The sequence below is a fragment of the Pelophylax lessonae genome (genome assembly GCF_965119305.1).
Source record: "Pelophylax lessonae genome assembly, chromosome: 7".
In the NCBI taxonomy this organism is placed as follows: Eukaryota; Metazoa; Chordata; class Amphibia; order Anura; family Ranidae; genus Pelophylax; species Pelophylax lessonae.
This window is the reverse complement of record NC_138774.1, coordinates 102,566,845-102,587,913: the sequence shown is the minus strand read 5'-3', so window position 1 is coordinate 102,587,913 and position 21,069 is coordinate 102,566,845. Positions and strand designations below refer to the sequence as shown.

The following is a 21,069-nucleotide window of genomic DNA, read 5'->3' as shown; positions in this document are numbered from 1 at the left end:
GGCAATCTGCCTTGTTTACATAGTCAGATCACAGTTCTGTGTCTCTGCCTGACGACTGGTGGGTGCCAGGGGACATCGAGTACCCTGCACCCACTGATCAGTGCGCCCCCTACCCGGAAGCGGCAGATCACGTGATATGTATATATATATAAAGGTGCCGCCCTGTAGCAGTAAAAAGGCTATAGGGCCGACTTAAAGCGGTTACCATACTACACTCTTACAAATATCATACAAATGATCGATTTCTTTTCCAACTAATTTCTTCTAATAGGAATAATCAATCTCTAGCCAACAACCCATTCCATCAATACGGCACATACAGGGGGAAGTGGATTTCGATCAATAGTTAAGATACAATTGTCATTTATGATCGTACATTATTAATTGTAATCTCTATTATGTAATCTCCACCATGTAATCTCATATTCCAATCGATTGAAATATGATCGCATTCATGAACAAAGTATCTCAGTGCTGCCAATCGATGCAAAATGATCAATGATATTCCTCCCTGGCTGATCAACTCAGTTTGATAGAATTTGATCTAAATATAGCCTAAATTGAGGGAAGTCAAGGCTATTTGATCGTTTGCAGATTATATTGTTTTGATTCAATCACACATCAAGTAGATAATAAATTGGAAGTGTGTATGGCCGGCTTTAGACTAGATCTGTTGTAGGGATAATATGCGTGAATAATGATATTCCGTCATGAAAATCTCAGCATCGCAGTTACACCTGAACCATCCAAAGAAGCCGGCGTGTTTATTGTTCGCTTTCCGGAGACTACATAGAGCCGAGATATTGAGACTGATCCACTGAAGGAGTGGAAAATGGTCACACAGTACATTTTTTGAATGTTCACTTTAAATTATCCAACCATTAACTGTTAAAGAGGAAGCAAAGATCCATCTTTAAGTTTTACGGTAGTGTAAATATCTCCTAAACATGTACCGTTTAGGAGAGATTTACTGAGCTAGCAGCCAGTTACATCACTAGCACATGGACTCTGAAGGACTGCCACCCGTGCTGTTTCTTCAGACCAGTGTGCCGTGACTGGCAGATCCTGCGCGCATGGGCGGGAGTGACCTCACTGCGGCTCCGGCCAATCACAGAGCTGGAACCGCAAATCCAGAAGGAAGACCGGGTAGAGATGGATGCTGCCTCCAGCGATGGCATCACATCACTGGAATGCTTTGTTTTCAGGTAACTTTAAGATAATGTGCTAGTATGCGATGATTACTAGCACATTATGCCTTTGCCTAGCAGGTAAGAAAAAAAAAATGGGCAGCGATTTACAACCGCTTTAACTAATTCCATCTGCACATGACAGGATAACTGAAGTGAATCTTCATACTATATATTGGGAGAAGATTCTCAACTCCTTTAGTAAATCAGCCCTAAGGCTTACCATACATACATACACTGTACAGTCAACTTTAGATATAACAGGAGGTCTTACCTATTCTACCTAATCAGGCAGAGCCCTTCACAATATATTACCTATTCTACCTAATCGGGCAGAGCCCTTCACAATATATTACCTATTCTACCTAATCAGGCAGACCCCTTCACAATATATTACCTATTCTACCTAATCAGGCAGACCCCTTCACAATATATTACCTATTCTACCTAATCAGGCAGACCCCTTCACAATATATTACCTATTCTACCTAATCAGGCAGACCCCTTCACAATATATTACCTATTCTACCTAATCGGGCAGACCCCTTCACAATATATTACCTATTCTACCTAATCAGGCAGAGCCCTTCACAATATATTACCTATTCTACCTAATCAGGCAGACCCCTTCACAATATATTACCTATTCTACCTAATCAGGCAGACCCCTTCACAATATATTACCTATTCTACATAATCAGGCAGACCCCTTCACAATATATTACCTATTCTACCTAATCGGGCAGACCCCTTCACAATATATTACCTATTCTACCTAATCAGGCAGAGCCCTTCACAATATATTACCTATTCTACATAATCAGGCAGACCCCTTCACAATATATTACCTATTCTACCTAATCAGGCAGAGCCCTTCACAATATATTACCTATTCTACCTAATCAGGCAGACCCCTTCACAATATATTACTTGTTAGTAGATCTAACAGAGATTGTATGAGTTTAACCACGTTACCCCTGGAGGATTTTGCTGTCTTACGTCTGGGCCACTTTTTGCGATTCGGCGCTGTGCGACTTTAACTGACAATTGCGCGGTCATGCAACGCCGTACCCAAACAAAATTTACATCCTTTTTTCCCACAAACAGAGCTTTCTTTTGGTGGTATTTGATCATCTCTGCGATTTTTATTTTTTGCGATATTAATAAAAAAATGCGACAATTTTGAAAAAATAATATTTTTCAAATTTTTTTTATATGAAATTCCCCCCCCCCCCCCCCCCCAAAATGTAAAAATCAAAATGTTTTAACATTTTAGGCCAATTTGTTTTCTGCTTAAAAAATATCCAATATATTCAATTTTTGTCATATATTTAGGCCAAAATCTATTTAGCTACATGTCTTTGACAAAAAAATCCTCAATGAGCGTATTTTTAACCGCTTTAAGACCGGAAGATTTTACCCCCTTCCTGACAGGCCATATTTTGCGATTCGGCACTGCGTTAATTTAACGGACAATTGCGCGGTCGTGCGACGCTGTACCCAAATTAAATTGACGTTCTTTTTTTCCCCACAAATAGAGCTTTCTTTTGGTGGTATTTGATCACCTGTGCGATTTTTACTTTTTGCGCTATAAATAAAAGAGCGTCAATTTTGAAAAAATAACAATATTTTTCACATTTTTTTATATGAAATTCCCCCCCAAAAAATGTAAAAATCAAAATTTTTTAACATTTTAGGCCAATTTGTTTTCTGCTACATATGTTTGGTAAAAAAAAAAAAAAATCGCAATATGCGTATTTTGATTGGTTTGTGCAAAAGTTATCGCAGGTACTAACTACGGGAAATGTATGTCATTTTTATTGTTTTTTTTTTTAACTAGTAATGGCGGCGATCTGCGATTTTTTTTGCGGGACTGCGACATTGCGGCGGACAGATCGGACCCTTGACTGACATTTTTTACACTTTTGGGGGTACCAGTGACATTACTACAGTAATCAGTGCTATAAATATGCACTGTTACTGTAAAAATGACACTGGCAGGGAAGGGGTTAACTTCTATTGGTGATCAAGGGCTTAAATGTATGCCTGGTGCTTACTGACGTGTGTGGGGGGAGGTGACTGAGTGACACAGGGACAGATCGCAGGTTCAGCTATGCTGAACCCTGCAATCTAACCCTGCCTGTCACTTAGGAGATCCGCCCTCTTTGGTTACACAAGCAGGCGGATCTCCACACTCGATCCCCGACGATTGGGGAAGAGCAGCGGTGATCACCGCCGCTCCTCCCCTGGCCTGACTTCCGCTGTGACTGAATACAGCGGGAGCGAGCCTCTGGCGGCGCGCACGCGCCGCCGAGAGAGGGGAATGTCTGGTGACGTAGGTCTACGTCGCCAGACGATAACGAGCCACTGTGCCGCAGTAGCAGCACAGTGAGCAGTGGCCAAGTGGTTAAAGAGGAACTCCAGGCTCCTTCAGAAAAAAAATGAAAAGTCAGCAGTAACAAATACAGTAGCTGCTGACTTTTAATACAAGGACGCTTACCTGTCCAGGGATCCCGCAATGTCCTCACCCAAACCAAATCTTCAATCGGCTTCGGGTGCAGGCGCCGGCATCTGTAGTAAGAGACAGGCCTAGACACAGCCTGTTTCCTACTGCGCATGCACGAGTCGCGCTGTGCGTTGTGAATGGTCCCGTAGTCTTCTGGGATCTCCACCAGCACTAATCATTGTATTCTGTCATAGGGGAAGCCTCCCCACCAAGAGAATACAATAGCATAGTGGGAAGGATTCCCCCATCCACACTGATGACCGGCTCACAGATGTGGGGCCATATGTATCTTCTTGCATATTCCAGTCTTTCTATCTGTACAAAGATGAATGTAAACAGACTGCATCCATCCCTGTATGATTGCAAACAATTGGATGTGCGAGAAAACCCATCCAATTGCTGCGTTTGTAAACCGGTCATCAATTTTTAGAGCTCATTCACACGCAAGGCCAGAGGGTGACAAAAACAGGCAGATGAGCTGTGGTTTTACCACCCAGCTAAACTCTACTATTGCAGCTGGATGGGGCTGTACACATGATGAACCTAAGGTGCTTTGCAGTCACTTTAACTTGCAGAGTTTGACAGGTGGCACCCCCTGTCAAAATGCACCCATTAAAGTGGCTGTAAAGGCACAAGATTTTTTTATCTTGATGCATTCTACGCAGGAAGGTAAAAAGCCTTCTGTGTGCTGCTCCCCCCCCTCCTAATACTTACCTGAGCGCCCACTCAATCCACGATTGCCTTGGCTCTCTAGGGACTCACACTCCTGATTAGCTTTAGGCAGCAGTGGAAGCTGTCAATCCCAGCCAGCGAGCCAATCAGAGGTTAGAGGGGACAGGGCCAAATCACTCAGAGCAACGGCTTGGGTGCCCCCCCCCCCCATAGCAAGCTGCTTGTTGTGGGGGCACCCAGCAGGAGGAAAGGGCCAGGGGCACCGGCATGGGACCTGAGAAGTGGAGGATCAGGGCCGCTCTGTGCAAAACCAACTGCACAGAGGAGGTGACTATAACATGTTTATTATTTTAATGGGGAAAAAAAAATGAACGCTTTACAATCACTTAACTTAACTGGAGCGTAATAACAGCGAGCAAAACTGCCTCCTGAACATCTGTTAGCTGCTGCTCTACTGCCCGCTGAAAAGTGATCACCCACAGATTGCTTTTCAGAGGACGGTAGGACACCACCACCCATCTAAAAGAGACTTTAGGGCTCATCCACACAGGCATGGAAAATGCGGTGCTCAGATGCATACAGCATACAGTTTTGTACGCCCCTCCATATCTTCCTGCACTCTTCTACAATGCAGGCCCAGGCTTGGCTGACACTTGTAGTTCCACCCCCCCCCTATCTTCCTGCACTCTTCTACAATGCAGGCCCAGGCTTGGCTGACACTTGTAGTTCCACCCCCCCCCTATCTTCCTGCACTCTTCTACAATGCAGGCCCAGGCTTGGCTGACACTTGTAGTTCCACCCCCCCCCTATCTTCCTGCACTCTTCTACAATGCAGGCCCAGGCTTGGCTGACACTTGTAGTTCCACCCCCCCCCCCCCATATCTTCCTGCGCTCTTCTACAATGCAGGCCCAGGCTTGGCTGACACTTGTAGTTCCACCCCCCCCCCTATCTTCCTGCACTCTTCTACAATGCAGGCCCAGGCTTGGCTGACACTTGTAGTTCCACCCCCCCCCTATCTTCCTGCACTCTTCTACAATGCAGGCCCAGGCTTGGCTGACACTTGTAGTTCCACCCCCCCCTATCTTCCTGCACTCTTCTACAATGCAGGCCCAGGCTTGGCTGACACTTGTAGTTCCACCCCCCCCCCCTATCTTCCTGCAATCTTCTACAATGCAGGCCCAGGCTTGGCTGACACTTGTAGTTCCACCCCCCCCCTATCTTCCTGCACTCTTCTACAATGCAGGCCCAGGCTTGGCTGACACTTGTAGTTCCACCCCCCCCCTATCTTCCTGCACTCTTCTACAATGCAGGCCCAGGCTTGGCTGACACTTGTAGTTCCACCCCCCCCCCCCTATCTTCCTGCAATCTTCTACAATGCAGGCCCAGGCTTGGCTGACACTTGTAGTTCCACAAACCCCCCCCCCCATATCTTCCTGCGCTCTTCTACAATGCAGGCCCAGGCTTGGCTGACACTTGTAGTTCCACAACCCCCCCCCCCCCCATATCTTCCTGCACTCTTCTACAATGCAGGCCCAGGCTTGGCTGACACTTGTAGTTCCACAACCCCCCCCCCCCATATCTTCCTGCGCTCTTCTACAATGCAGGCCCAGGCTTGGCTGACACTTGTAGTTCCACAACCCCCCCCCCCCCCATATCTTCCTGCACTCTTCTACAATGCAGGCCCAGGCTTGGCTGACACTTGTAGTTCCACAACCCCCCCAGGCTGGCACACCTACCTGTCCTGCCCGGCTCCCTCATGCTGGCTGTACACAGGAAGACTGAGGAGAATGGAGCCCAGTGGGCGGTGTGGTCCCTCTATAGGCAGGTGACAACTCTGAGTATAAAGTTACAGGACTCTTCCACCCCAAGAGCTGGAATTCCCCGGCTCTGGGAGCCGCTCGCCGATTGGCCGCAGGGGGCGATGACGTCATGACAGAGAGCAGGAGGACGGGCCAAGGAAATCCCCCTCCGAGTGCTGGAGAGCACGTGACTTCCCCTTTCCTCACACCACGTGGGGCAGAGAGGAGAAGAGAAACACATAGAAAGTTTACAATATGTAAACAGAGCCATGTGAGGCGAGCGCTATGGGGGAGGGGAGAGGGGGGGTGACCGCACAATGAATGTAGTCAGGTACATGTCACCCCTCCATACTGATCAGCATGGCTCTGATTACAGCATAGGAACATTTCCATACAGGGATTGTACACAATAATCCCCCCATACAGGGATTGTATACAATAATCCCCCATACAGGGATTGTATACAATAATCCCCCATACAGGGATTGTACACAATAATCCTTCCATACAGGGATTGTACACAATAATCCTCCATACAGGGATTGTACACAATAATCCTCCATACAGGGATTGTACACAATAATCCTCCATACAGGGATTGTATACAATAATCCTCCATACAGGGATTGTACACAATAATCCTTCCATACAGGGATTGTACACAATAATCCCCCCATACAGGGATTGTACACAATAATCCTCCATTCAGGGATTGTACACAATAATCCCCCATACAGGGATTGTACACAATAATCCCCCATACAGGGATTGTACACAATAATCCTCCATACAGGGATTGTATACAATAATCCCCCCATACAGGGATTGTACACAATAATCCCCCCATACAGGGATTGTACACAATAATCCTCCATACAGGGATTGTACACAATAATCCCCCATACAGGGATTGTACACAATAATCCTCCATACAGGGATTGTACACAATAATCCTCCATACAGGGATTGTATACAATAATCCTCCATACAGAGATTGTACACAATAATCCCCCATACAGGGATTGTACACAATAATCCCCCATACAGGGATTGTACACAATAATCCCCCATACAGGGATTGTACACAATAATCCTCATACAGGGATTGTACACAATAATCCACCATACAGGGATTGTACACAATAATCCCCCATACAGGGATTGTACACAATAATCCCCCATACAGGGATTGTACACAATAATCCTCCATACAGGGATTGTACACAATAATCCTCATACAGGGATTGTACACAATAATCCCCCATACAGGGATTGTACACAATAATCCCCCCATACAGGGATTGTACACAATAATCCCCCATACAGGGATTGCACACAATAATCCCCCATACAGGGATTGTACACAATAATCCCCCCATACAGGGATTGTATACAATAATCCCCCCATACAGGGATTGTACACAATAATCCCCCCATACAGGGATTGTACACAATAATCCTCCATACAGGGATTGTACACAATAATCCCCCATACAGGGATTGTACACAATAATCCCCCATACAGGGATTGTACACAATAATCCTCCATACAGGGATTGTATACAATAATCCTCCATACAGGGATTGTACACAATAATCCTCCATACAGGGATTGTACACAATAATCCTCCATACAGGGATTGTACACAATAATCCTCCATACAGGGATTGTACACAATAATCCTCCATACAGGGATTGTACACAATAATCCTCCATACAGGGATTGTACACAATAATCCTCCATACAGGGATTGTACACAATAATCCCCCCATACAGGGATTGTACACAATAATCCCCCCATACAGGGATTGTACACAATAATCCCCCATACAGGGATTGTACACAATAATCCTCCATACAGGGATTGTACACAATAATCCTCCATACAGGGATTGTACACAATAATCCTCCATACAGGGATTGTACACAATAATCCCCCATACAGGGATTGTATACAATAATCCTCCATACAGGGATTGTACACAATAATCCTTCCATACAGGGATTGTACACAATAATCCTTCCATACAGGGATTGTACACAACAATCCCCCATACAGGGATTGTACACAATAATCCTTCCATACAGGGATTGTACACAATAATCCTTCCATACAGGGATTGTACACAATAATCCTTCCATACAGGGATTGTACACAATAATCCCCCATACAGGGATTGTACACAATAATCCTCCATACAGGGATTGTATACAATAATCCCCCATACAGGGATTGTATACAATAACCCCCCATACAGGGATTGTACACAATAATCCTTCCATACAGGGATTGTACACAATAATCCTCCATACAGGGATTGTACACAATAATCCCCCATACAGGGATTGTACACAATAATCCTTCCATACAGGGATTGTACACAATAATCTTCCATACAGGGATTGTACACAATAATCCCCCATACAGGGATTGTACACAATAATCCCCCATACAGGATTGTACACAATAATCCCCCCATACAGGGATTGTACACAATAATCCCCCATACAGGGATTGTACGCAATAATCCTCCATACAGGGATTGTACGCAATAATCCCCCATACAGGGATTGTACACAATAATCCCCCATACAGGATTGTACACAATAATCCCCCCATACAGGGATTGTACACAATAATCCCCCATACAGGGATTGTACACAATAATCCCCCATACAGGGATTGTACACAATAATCCCCCATACAGGGATTGTATACAATAATCCCCCATACAGGGATTGTATACAATAATCCCCCATACAGGGATTGTACACAATAATCCTCCATACAGGGATTGTACACAATAATCCTTCCATACAGGGATTGTATACAATAATCCTCCATACAGGGATTGTATACAATAATCCCCCATACAGGGATTGTATACAATAATCCCCCATACAGGATTGTACACAATAATCCTTCCATACAGGGATTGTACACAATAATCTTCCATACAGGGATTGTACACAATAATCCCCCATACAGGGATTGTACACAATAATCCCCCATACAGGGATTGTACACAATAATCCCCCATACAGGATTGTACACAATAATCCCCCCATACAGAGATTGTACACAATAATCCCCCATACAGGGATTGTACGCAATAATCCTCCATACCCATACAGGGATTGTACGCAATAATCCTCCATACAGGGATTGTACACAATAATCCCCCATACAGGGATTGTACACAATAATCCCCCATACAGGGATTGTACACAATAATCCCCCATACAGGGATTGTATACAATAATCCTCCATACAGGGATTGTACACAATAATCCTCCATACAGGGATTGTACACAATAATCCTCCATACAGGGATTGTACACAATAATCCTCCATACAGGGATTGTACACAATAATCCCCCATACAGGGATTGTACACAATAATCCCCCATACAGGGATTGTATACAATAATCCTCCATACAGGGATTGTACACAATAATCCTCCATACAGGGATTGTACACAATAATCCTCCATACAGGGATTGTACACAATAATCCTCCATACAGGGATTGTACACAATAATCCCCCATACAGGGATTGTACACAATAATCCCCCATACAGGGATTGTATACAATAATCCTCCATACAGGGATTGTACACAATAATCCTCCATACAGGGATTGTACACAATAATCCCCCATACAGGGATTGTACACAATAATCCTCCATACAGGGATTGTACACAATAATCCTCCATACAGGGATTGTACACAATAATCCCCCATACAGGGATTGTACACAATAATCCCCCATACAGGGATTGTATACAATAATCCTCCATACAGGGATTGTACACAATAATCCTCCATACAGGGATTGTACACAATAATCCTCCATACAGGGATTGTACACAATAATCCTCCATACAGGGATTGTACACAATAATCCCCCATACAGGGATTGTACACAATAATCCCCCATACAGGGATTGTATACAATAATCCCCCATACAGGGATTGTACACAATAATCCCCCATACAGGGATTGTACACAATAATCCTCCATACAGGGATTGTATACAATAATCCTCCATACAGGGATTGTACACAATAATCCTCCATACAGGGATTGCACACAATAATCCCCCCATACAGGGATTGTATACAATAATCCCCCATACAGGGATTGTATACAATAATCCCCCATACAGGGATTGTATACAATAATCCCCCATACAGGGATTGTATACAATAATCCTCCAAACTAAAGGCAAAAAATATTTCTAGTTTTGGATTGAGTGGAGAGGGGTTTGAACACCTGTCAGATTTCTATTGCTGGGTGTACAAATAGGGAGATGCACCATGAAAATCCCAAATTTTGAGTTGCCACCATAAGAGGAATACAGTAGAGGGGAAATAGGGGGGACACTAGTTTTTAAATCTCCCCAACAGGGCACAGTTGACAAAAACAGACAGAGGCTGTAGCCCACCCCTACTCTATCCAAAATGAAAACATAGTTTTGGCTTTAAGTTTAAAATGAATGTAAACTCCATTTATGAAATTTGACCTGGGCTCATCTGTGATGTTTACTTATCTCTCTCCAAAGCCCTAAATCCTGTGTCTTTCTGCTGCTCCATTCCTCTGTTATCAGTATAACTACTGATATGCTCTCCGAAACAGGAGATAAAAGCAGCTGGAAATTTGTAAATGGATTGTTGGAGAGGCATGGACTTTAAAGGCACTGGATTAGTTAAAATACCAATTTTATTAATTCAAAACTAAAAATGAATCAAAAAATGAGAACAACTCGCCTCAAAAGAGGCGCAGATATATACAACTACTGTATCTGATTAACAGAGGGTAGATATACATACAAATACTGATAATTGCGGTAACTGTTGAATACATCACATAAAAAGAATCTCATAAGCGATGACAGGAGTGTAGACTGCCGTTCATCAAGATCGATCGATGTGATAGTAAATTTACAAAAGAGTTCATAGAGCCAGATTGCTCGACGCGTTTCGCTTGAATAGCTTCTTCTGGAGCTAATAGTATAATGTTCCAGAAGAAGCTATGTCACCGCTTATGAGATTCTTTTGATGTGATGTATTCAACAGTTACCGCAATTATTAGTATTTGTATGTATACCATATCCCACAATCCTTTGCATGCAGCCTTGACTGGTTGTCACTACTAGCCACTGATTGGCCAGAGAATCGTTGTTATCCTACCCACTTTACTTTAGTGGAAAAGCAAACCGTACCAAACCGTTCCAACACCGTACCATGCGGTACCATGCAGTGGAAAACCAAACAGAGCCAAGCAGGGCCGAGCCGATACTTGCAGTGGAAAAGTGCCAAAAGTCTCCAAGGGGTTAATCCTAGCTAAACCAGAGCAACTTTGTATTTAGTGGTTTTAAATGTGAACAAAGAAAACAAAACCTTTAACCGCTTGCCGACCGCTGCACGACTATTTACTGCGGCGGTCAACCCCCTACAGGCAAAGCGACGTAGGTCTACGTCGCTAGCCTGTGAGGGTCTCAGGAGCGGGCGCGCTCCCACGCGGTCACGGACCCCCCCGCGCGTGTGACCGGCGGACCCGATCGTCCACCGGTCACTCGCGATCATCGGTGGAGAGGTAGAAAGGCAGGCGGCTAATGTAAACAAGCCGCCAGTCATTCTCCCCTGTGTAGGAATAGTGATCATGCGGTTCTACTATGTAGGACCGTTGATCACTGTTCCTACACCTCAAGCCACAGCCAATCACAGCTAGAATCACGCCCCTAGGGACACACATAACCCCTCCCTCTCAAAAAAGTTAACCCCTTCACTGCCAGTGTAATTTTACAGTAACTGTGCATTTTTTATAGCACTGATTACTGTAGTAATGTCACTGGTAACCCCAAAAGTGTCAAAAATGTCAGTCAAGGGTCCAATCTGTCCGCCGCAATGTCGCAGTACCACAAAAAAAAAATCGCAGATCGCCGCCATTACGCGTTAAAAAAAAAAAAACAACAAAAATGACAAAAATCTTTCCCTTTGTTAGTAAACGTGATAATTTTTGCGCAAACCAATCAAAATACGCTACGTTATTTTTGCGAAATTGACGCTCTTTTTTTGTTTATAGCGCATGATCAAAAAATCACACAGGTGACCAAATACCACCAAAAGAAAGCTCTGTTTGTGGGAAAAAAAGGACGTCAAATTTTTTAGCATGTCTCCAAAGTTGCATGATTTTCAGACTTGATCTGACTTTACATTCTTTGGAACAAAGTTGCATCAAAAGTCAGACCAAAGTAGTGCAGGAACCTTTTCTGAAATCACAGTGACTTCTGTAGTGTCCGGAAGAAGGCGCTCATAGAAATTTCACATGTCCAGATCCCAAGTAGCATAAATGTGAAAGGAGCAGAGCTGTCCAGTTTGCAGAGACAATGACTGTAGAAAACATTGTGAAAGTAACAAATCCAGAAGATTTACAGGAAGTTTGAAGAATCTTTTGGCCTGGTAAAACTACAACCCCCACTCTCCAGGGCTTTTTTTTTTTTTTTACATAAAACTGATTTCAACCTGCACAGCAAACAGGGATAATGGCAGAACTCCCTACAAATGTACCTGTGGGCTGCAGGGCCAGCGAGCCAAACATGAGATATGAATGGTTTATGGATCTCACAATGCAGTTTTATCTTGGATTTCTATATCTGGAAGGGTCGCTAATTGCCAAAACTCATTTTGCCATTGTTTTAAAGTAAACCTGTTCTCAGAGCAGTGCTGACATGTCCTGGGCAATGAGAGGTCCATATTAAAAAAAAAAAAAAATGGAATCTCCCACTACTAAAAAAACGCTACAAAGCCTTGTCAACATGTTGAAGATTAGAGCCAGTTCACACTGGGGCGACTTCAAAGCCACCCGACTCTGAAGCCGCCCCCTGCAGCACAACTTCAGCATGGCTTGCAAACGACTTATTTAATAGAAGTCAATGCAAGCCGCTCCAAAGTCGCCCCCAAATAGTGCAGGAACCTTTTGCTAAGTTGGAGCGACTTGAGTCGCTCTGATTAGAACGGTTCCATTGCACTGAATGGAGCGTGACTTGTCAGGCGACTTTGAGCTGGCTCTTAACCACTTCCTGCCCGCCCTATAGGCGATTGACAGCGGGAATGTGGTTGCATTATCCTGACCGGACATCATATGACGGCGGGAGGATAATGCGATCTGCGCACCCCCGGGGGCGCGCAGAGCGGCGATCGGTGCTGCGGCGTGTCACTCTGACACACCGCATCTCCGATCTCGGTAAAGAGCCTTCTGACGTAGGCTCTTTACCATGTGACCAGCTGTGTCCAATCACAGCTGGTCACATAGTAAATAGGAAGTGCCATTGCTTTCCTTAGTTCGTGCCTGATAGGCACGAGTATAAGAGAGCCGATCGGCGGCTCTCCTGACAGGGGGGGGGGGGGGTCTGCAGTGGTAATCAGAGCATTGATTACCAGTGCAAATCATTAGGAGGGGGGTGCCACTAGAACCACCAGGGATGCCCACCCATGACCCCAGGGATGCCCACCATGACCCCAGGGATGCCCACCATGGCCACCAGGGATGGCAATCAGGGCTCAGGTAGCCCACCAGTGCCCTCCCCATCAGTGCTGCCCGCCAGTGCCCTTCCCATCAGTGCTGCCCGCCAGTGCCCTTCATTGCCATCTATCAGTGCGCCCCATCAGTGCCCATTATTGCCCACCAGTGCTGCCTATCAGTGCCCATCAGTGCCACCTATCAGTGCCCACCAATGCTGCATATCAGTGCCACAAATCAGTGCCCATCAGTGCCGCATATTCGTGCCACCCCATCAGTGCCTGTCAGTGTGGCCTCATCAGTGCAAGAAAAAAGGTATCTTTTTACAAAATTGTATAACATTAACAAAAAACCCTTTTTTTTTTTTCAAACTTTTCGGTCTTTTTTTATTTGTTTAGCAAAAATAGAAAAAAACCTTGCGGTGATCAAATACTATCAAAAGAAAGCTATATTTGTGGGGAAAAAATGACGTAAATTTGGTTTAGGTACAGCTTTGCATGACCGCGCAATTGTCATTCAAAATGCAACAGCACTAAAAGCTGAAAATTTGCCTTGGCAGGTAGGGGGTGAAAGTGCCCTGTATTGAAGTGGTTAATACATCAAGTGAATGACTTGAGAAAGAATGCAGATGAGGACTTTTCGGACTTGTTTTGGGTTAGTGAAAAATCTTTCTAGCCTGAATTGTCATAAAAGCCAAGGCAAAGATCACATGGTCTCTGACTACCAAATACATTCAGGCACTCTCCCTTGTAGGTTTGCAGAACAGTAAAGCCTAGTACTCATAGGACAAATGTTGGGTGGCATCGGCTGATTCAATAGCAAGCATCTGACATTCGGCCCGTGTGTATTGGAGTCGGGCCGGCTTATGTCAAACAGGCATCACTGAAAAAAGCTCCCAACCAGGGCTCTCAGTGAATGGCTGAGAGTGCTTACTGGAGTGTTCTGGTAGGGGACCGTCCCCCCGTTAGAATACAAAAAACAGAGCAGGGGAGATCGCTGTACTAATGTCAGATAGTTAGTACAGCAGCTCCTCCTAAGCTGTCAGGTTTTTTTTTTCGTTCAGCCCTGCTGGGTTAAATGAAAAACTACTAGTGTGTACGAGGCCTAAGGCTAGGTTCACATTTGTGAGAAGAAGGTATCATGTCGTTTGCAAAGCACAAAAAACGCACATCCCTTTTGCAGGGACGGTGCCATTGGATCTTAATATCCCGCTCCAAAATGCCTAGGGGGAGATTTACTACAAATGGAGTGTGCAAAATATGGTGCAAATTTGCATAGAAACCAATCAGCTTCCAGGTTTTGTCAAAAGTTCATTGAACAAGCTGAAGTTAGAAGTGGATTGTCTAAAATGCACAGCTGCACTAGAATTCCGAGTGCCCCAGTTTTAGTAAATCTCCCCCACATAACATAGTACCATGAAATTTGGAGGAGTGCGATAAAAAAAAAAAAAATTGGAATGCGATTTTCACATGTAGGGAAGCAAATTTGAATGAATGGGTTGCGACACCCAAAAACACAGATGCACTGTTACACCTGCATAGGTGTGAATGGAGCCCGAGAGGACGCCCCTCCCACCGCCTTCCGCGGCTTTTCCCGGATGTCCCGTCCCACCGGGAGACCCGAGTACCCAGCCGGCACGTCCGCCGGCTGGATGGAGTCCCGATCTAAGCGGCTTCGATCGGGTCTCCGATGACATAACCCAGAGGCGGCGTCCATGACGTCACGTCCGGGTTACTCTGCTGATAAAGGCGGCAGATTCAAAAAGTGACAGTATTAAAAAATGCAATTTTCGGCATTTTGAATACATGGAAGAGTTGTGGAGGGGTTTGGTGTCTTTTCGACTCTCGATCCCTCCATTAAGAGTGCCTGTCACTGCATATTGCTGTCACAAGGGATGTTTACATTGCTTGTGACAGCAATAAAAGTGATCAGATTTTTTTTTTTTTTTTTTTTTTTTAAACCTGTGTTAAAATTAAAAAATAAAATAAAATAGGAAAAAAAAAAAATTTAGCCGCCCCCGTCAGCTCGCGCACGAAAGAAAACGTATATGGAAGTCGTGCCGCAAATGAAATCGCTGTTCAAACCACACATGTGAGGTATCGCCGCGATCGCCAGAGCGTGAGCAATAATATAAAAAAAAGAGCTACACTCTAACTCTAAACTGGTAACCGTTAAATAATTTTAAAGCGCCGCCTATGGAGATTTCTATTGACCGTAGTTTGTCGCCATTCCGCGGGTGTGCACAATTTTAAACCGTAACATGTTGGGTATTTATTTACTCGGCGTGACATTTTCTTTTACAATATACAAAAAAAATGGGCTAACTTAACTGCTTAGTTTTTTTTTAACCACTTAAGCCCCGGAGGATTTGGCTGCTAAACGACCAGAGGGCATTTTGCGATTCGGCACTGCGTGACTTTAACGGACAATTGCGCGGTCGTGCGACGCTGTACCGAAACGAATTTGGCGTCCTTTTTTTCCCACAAACAGAGCTTTCTTTTGGTGGTATTTGATCACCTGTGCGATTTTTTGATCACGCGCTATAAACAAAAAAAGAGCGTAAATTTTGCAAAAATAGCAATATTTTTCCCTTTTTTTTATATGAAATTCCCCCAAAAAAAAATGTAAAAATCAAAATTTTTTAATATTTTCGGCCAATTTGTTTTATGCTACCTATGTTTGGTAAAAAAAATCGCAAAAAGCGTATTTTGATTGGTTTGCGCAAAAGTTATTGCGTTTACTAACAAAGGGAAAGATTTTTGTCATTTTTGTTGTTTTTTTTTTTAACGCGTAATGGCGGCGATCTGCGATTTTTTTTGCGGTACTGCGACATTGCGGCGGACAGATCGGACCCTTGACTGACATTTTTGACACTTTTGGGGTTACCAGTGACATTTCTACAGTAATCAGTGCTATACATATGCACTGTTACTGTAAAAATGCACTGGTAGTGAAGGGGTTAACTTTATTTGAGAGGGAGGGGCTGTGTGTGTCCCTAGGGGCGTGATTCTAACTGTGATTGGCTGTGGCTTCAACTGTATGAGGAGTGATCAATGGATCTACATAGTAGATCCATGTGATCAGCTCTCATACAGAGAGGAGAATGACAGGCAGCTTGTTTACACAAGCTGCCTGACTATCTCCCTCTCCCCCGCCGATCGCAGAGTGGCCGGCGGCGATCGGGTCCGCCGGTCACGCGCGCGGGGGGGTCCGTGACCACGCGGGAGCGGGAGCGCGCCTCCGGCGGCGCGCGCTCGCTCCCTAAACCCTCACAGGCGAGCGACGTAGACCTACGTCACTTTGCCTGTGAGGGGCTGACCGCCCACGTAGATAGTCGTGCGGCGGTCGGCAAGTGGTTAAGTGCAGTGAAATGTGATTTTTCGTAATTTTTCCCAAAAAATAGCGTTTGAAAGACCGCTGCGCAAATACCGCGTGACAAAAAATATTGCAATGACCGCCATTTTATTCTCCAGAGTCTTTGCTAAAAATATATATATATATATATATATATATATATATATATATATATATATATATAATGTTTGGAGGTTTTAAGTAGTTTTCTAGCAAGAAATACTGATTTAAACTTGTAAATAAAAAGTGTCAAAAATAGGCTTGGTGTTAAAGTGGTTAAATGGTTTCAACACTCATTCAGTGGCCTTGAAAAAGATCACAAGCAGTGACTTCACTAGCTGCATACTTGTTCTGGGTGAGCACATCAGAGTACTGAATCCCAGAGATAGTACTGTATGCAGGCAGCATTTTCAGGATTCCAGCAAAGACAACCCTCCATCATTTTTCTTTTTCCTTACTTTATCCCCTCCCACTATGATAATCGAACCCACCCTCCAATGAATATTTGCCGTATTCTGGCATTCGGTTCCACCACAATGTTTACAGATGGCTGACCATACTCTTACCACTACTCTCATGTACACATTGGAACTCCATTCATTTCTATGGGACCAGAAGGCAGGATCCGTCTCATTGCCCTATAGAAATTACTGCTACTAAGCATGCACAGGCAGCGGTAAGAAGAGTACACCCCCGCTTGTAAACAATGTGGCAGGAGCAGGGGGGACCCAATGTTCTGGGTCATCGAGTCAGTATTTAATTTACTCCTGGTTTAGGCTATGGACACACTTTTCTTTTTAATAAAAGCATTTAGATAGATATTTCCAATTAAATTTGTTGCCCATGGAAACCAAATCGAATCTCATTTCTCCTATCCCAGTATATATGGGAGAATGAAGGAAATTATTTTTAACTGTTACAGTGAGCAACACAACCACATTTTTTTCTTCTCTCAAACACACTGATACATTAGGCCTGCTAATGGAGCAAAAGGGGTCAACCGCGCTATTTTGCTTTACTACTTTTTTTTTTTTAAAAAGGAACATCTATATGGAAAGGTGAAATTCAAAGAGAATGTGCCAGGAGAGAAGTATATAGGAAGATCAACTGCTTTTTGACAGTGCTTACTCCAGGGCTGCCACCCCTTGTCCTTGCTTCATTACTAAGTCACTGATGTGCAATAAGCATGCACCGCTGTGTGTCCCAGCAAATTACATTGGATGCTGTTTTGGGGGCAGCCACTCACTAAAATATAAAGAAAGTAGGATGACAGCCCTGGAGCACGCACAATAAAACCACAAGTCTGGTTTGGTGGCTACCATATTACTGTCCTGACAGGTTCCTGTTAAAAATGACCTACGCCTTTCACAGTTGGGTCTCCCACCATCTAACCCTCAGTGTTAGTTCCAGGGATGAAGACCCACAACATGTCCCAGAACTTGCACTGCTCTGGGGAACTGACCGACCACAGCCACTGGACAAGTATCTGATGGGTTTGTTAAAATAAAATTGTGCTCAGTTTAGTGCCGGTTCACACTGGGGCGACCTGTGAGGCGACCTGGTCGCCTCACAGGTCGCCGCAGGTCGCCTCCCATAGGGAAGTTGCGGACCCGTTCTAATAGGAGCGACACAAGTCGCTCCGACCTAGAAAAAGGGTCCGGAGCTTCTTTGGGGCGACCAATAGGCGACCGCCATAGACTTCAATGTTATGAAGTCCGTGGCGGCCGCTCCGAGGTCGCGGCGCGCTGCTCGCACCGCGATCTCGGAGGTCGCCCCTGCAAGTAGCGTCGCGGTAATGTGAACCGGCGCTTAGAGACACTATTTACATATTCCTAAGCAGTAAACATACTTTAAAACAAAAGAAAGAATTTTTAGGAACCAATGGATTCCAAACCCAGGTGAAAAAAATAAATAAAAAAAATATCAATGAATCGATCACCAAAAAACAAACTATAATAAAAAGCTGCGTGTTGTAAAGTGAAAAAAAAACCACCTAAAACGTGTAAATAAATAAAGGAACCGCACTCATATATCATAAATTACACATCACCATAGTGAATAAACAAATACATCTTCATTTAAATTATAGAAAGTAAATAAAAGTTGTTAAGTCCATGTATAAATCCCAAATGTGAATAACATCCTTTTAGGAAAGGTTCCTCTCCACCAGCATGCAGATATACAATGCACTTACCAGACTTTGTTGACCCATATTACAGGAAGTCAAATTGCACATATGGGAAAATCTAAGATGTCATACATGGGTCACAGGAATGAATTCAAAGCACTGCGTTCATCCATTCAAGATATACATATAAAGATTGCGTATTCAGAGCTCCAGTATTGCCATATAGAGAGGGAGAGTAAAGAACACACATGGTGCAGTATTTCAAATCATGTATTTAAAAGAGAAGGTTGTATTGCACTTACATCAAAGAAGACAGGGATCAGCATGTATTGTAAAGGAATCGTCACTTTGCGCTCCACCTGCGTTTCAGCTGACTGGAAAAGACGCATCTCAAACTCCAGCCAACGCACCCCTGATGACGTCAGACGTAGGCTGACGAAACGGCGTTGGGTGGCATTTGAGATGTCATTTCTGGTCAGCTGGACCACAAACCAGCAATTCCTATACAATACATGCAGATCTAGGTCTTCTTTGATGTAAGTACAATACAACCTTTTTTAAATAAATTTGAAATACTGCACCATGAGAGTGTTCTTTCCTCTCCCTATGACAATACTGGAGTTTTGAATATATATATATATATATATATGTATATATATATATATATATATATATATATATATATATGATACAGACCAAAAGTTTGAACACACCTTCTCATTCAAAGAGTTTTCTTTATTTTCAGGACTATGAAAATTGTAGAGTCACGCTTCAAGAGGTAGTCACCTGAAATGGTCTTCCAACAGTCTTGAAGGAGTTCAAAGAGATGCTTAGCACTTGTTGGCCCTTTTGCCTTCACTCTGCGGTCCAGCTCACCCCAAACCATCTCGATTGGGTTCAGGTCTGGTGACTGGAGGCCAGGTCATCTGGCGCAGCACCCCATCACTCTAATTCTTGGTCAAATAGCCCTTACACAGTCTGGAGGTGTGTTTGGGGTCATTGTCCTGTTGAAAAATAAATGATGGTCCAACTAAACGCAAACCAGATGGAATAGCATGCCGCTGCAAGATGCTGTGGTAGCCATGCTGGTTCAGTATGCCTTCAATTTTGAAAAAATCCCCAACAGTGTCACCAGCAAAGCACCCCCACACCTCCTCTTCCATGCTTCACGGTGGGAACCAGGCATGTAGAGTCCATCCATTTACCTTTTCTGCGTCGCACAAAGACACGGTGGTTGAAACCAAAGATCTCAAATTTGGACTCATCAGACCAAAGCACAGATTTCCACTGGTCTAATGTCCATTCCTTGTGTCCTTTAGCCCAAACATTTCTCTTCTGCTTGTTGCCTTTCTTTAGCAGTGGTTTCCTAGCAGATATTCTACCATGAAGGCCTGATTCACACAGTCTCCTCTTAACAGTTGTTCTAGAGATGTGTCTGCTGCTAGAACTCCGTGTGCCATTGACCTGGTCTCTAATCTGAGCTGCTGTTAACCTGCCATTTCTGAGGCTGGTGACTCGGGTGAACTTATCCTCTGCAGCAGAGGTGACTCTTGGTCTTCCATTCCTGGGGCGGTCCGCATGTTAGCAAGGTTTCTTTGTAGCGCTTGATGGTTTTTGTGACTGCACTTGGGGACACTTTCAAAGTTTTCCCAATTTTTCTGACTGACTGACCTTAATTTCTTAAAGTAATGATGGCCACTCGTTTTCCTGTGCTTAGCTGCTTTTTTCTTGCCATAATACAAATTCTAACAGTCTATTCAGTAGGACTATCAGCCGTGTATCCACCTGACTTCTGCACAACACAACTGATGGTCCCAACCCCATTTATAAGGCAATAAATCACACTTATTAAACCTGACAGGGCACACCTGTGAAGTAAAAACCATTTCAGG

General features: G+C 44.1%; 1 protein-coding gene across 1 annotated transcript in view; it reads right to left on the bottom strand.

The window, feature by feature from the left end:
• RELB (RELB proto-oncogene, NF-kB subunit) overlaps positions 1 to 6,279 on the bottom strand; it is a 94,463-nt gene extending 88,184 nt beyond the window's left edge. Inside the window, exon 1 of the mRNA XM_082264005.1 lies at positions 6,103 to 6,279. Coding sequence (XP_082120131.1) covers positions 6,103 to 6,124 — 22 coding nt within the window. The 5' untranslated portion in view covers positions 6,125 to 6,279. The remainder of the gene's footprint in view (positions 1 to 6,102) is intronic.
• Between the last annotated feature and the right edge of the window lie 14,790 nt (positions 6,280 to 21,069).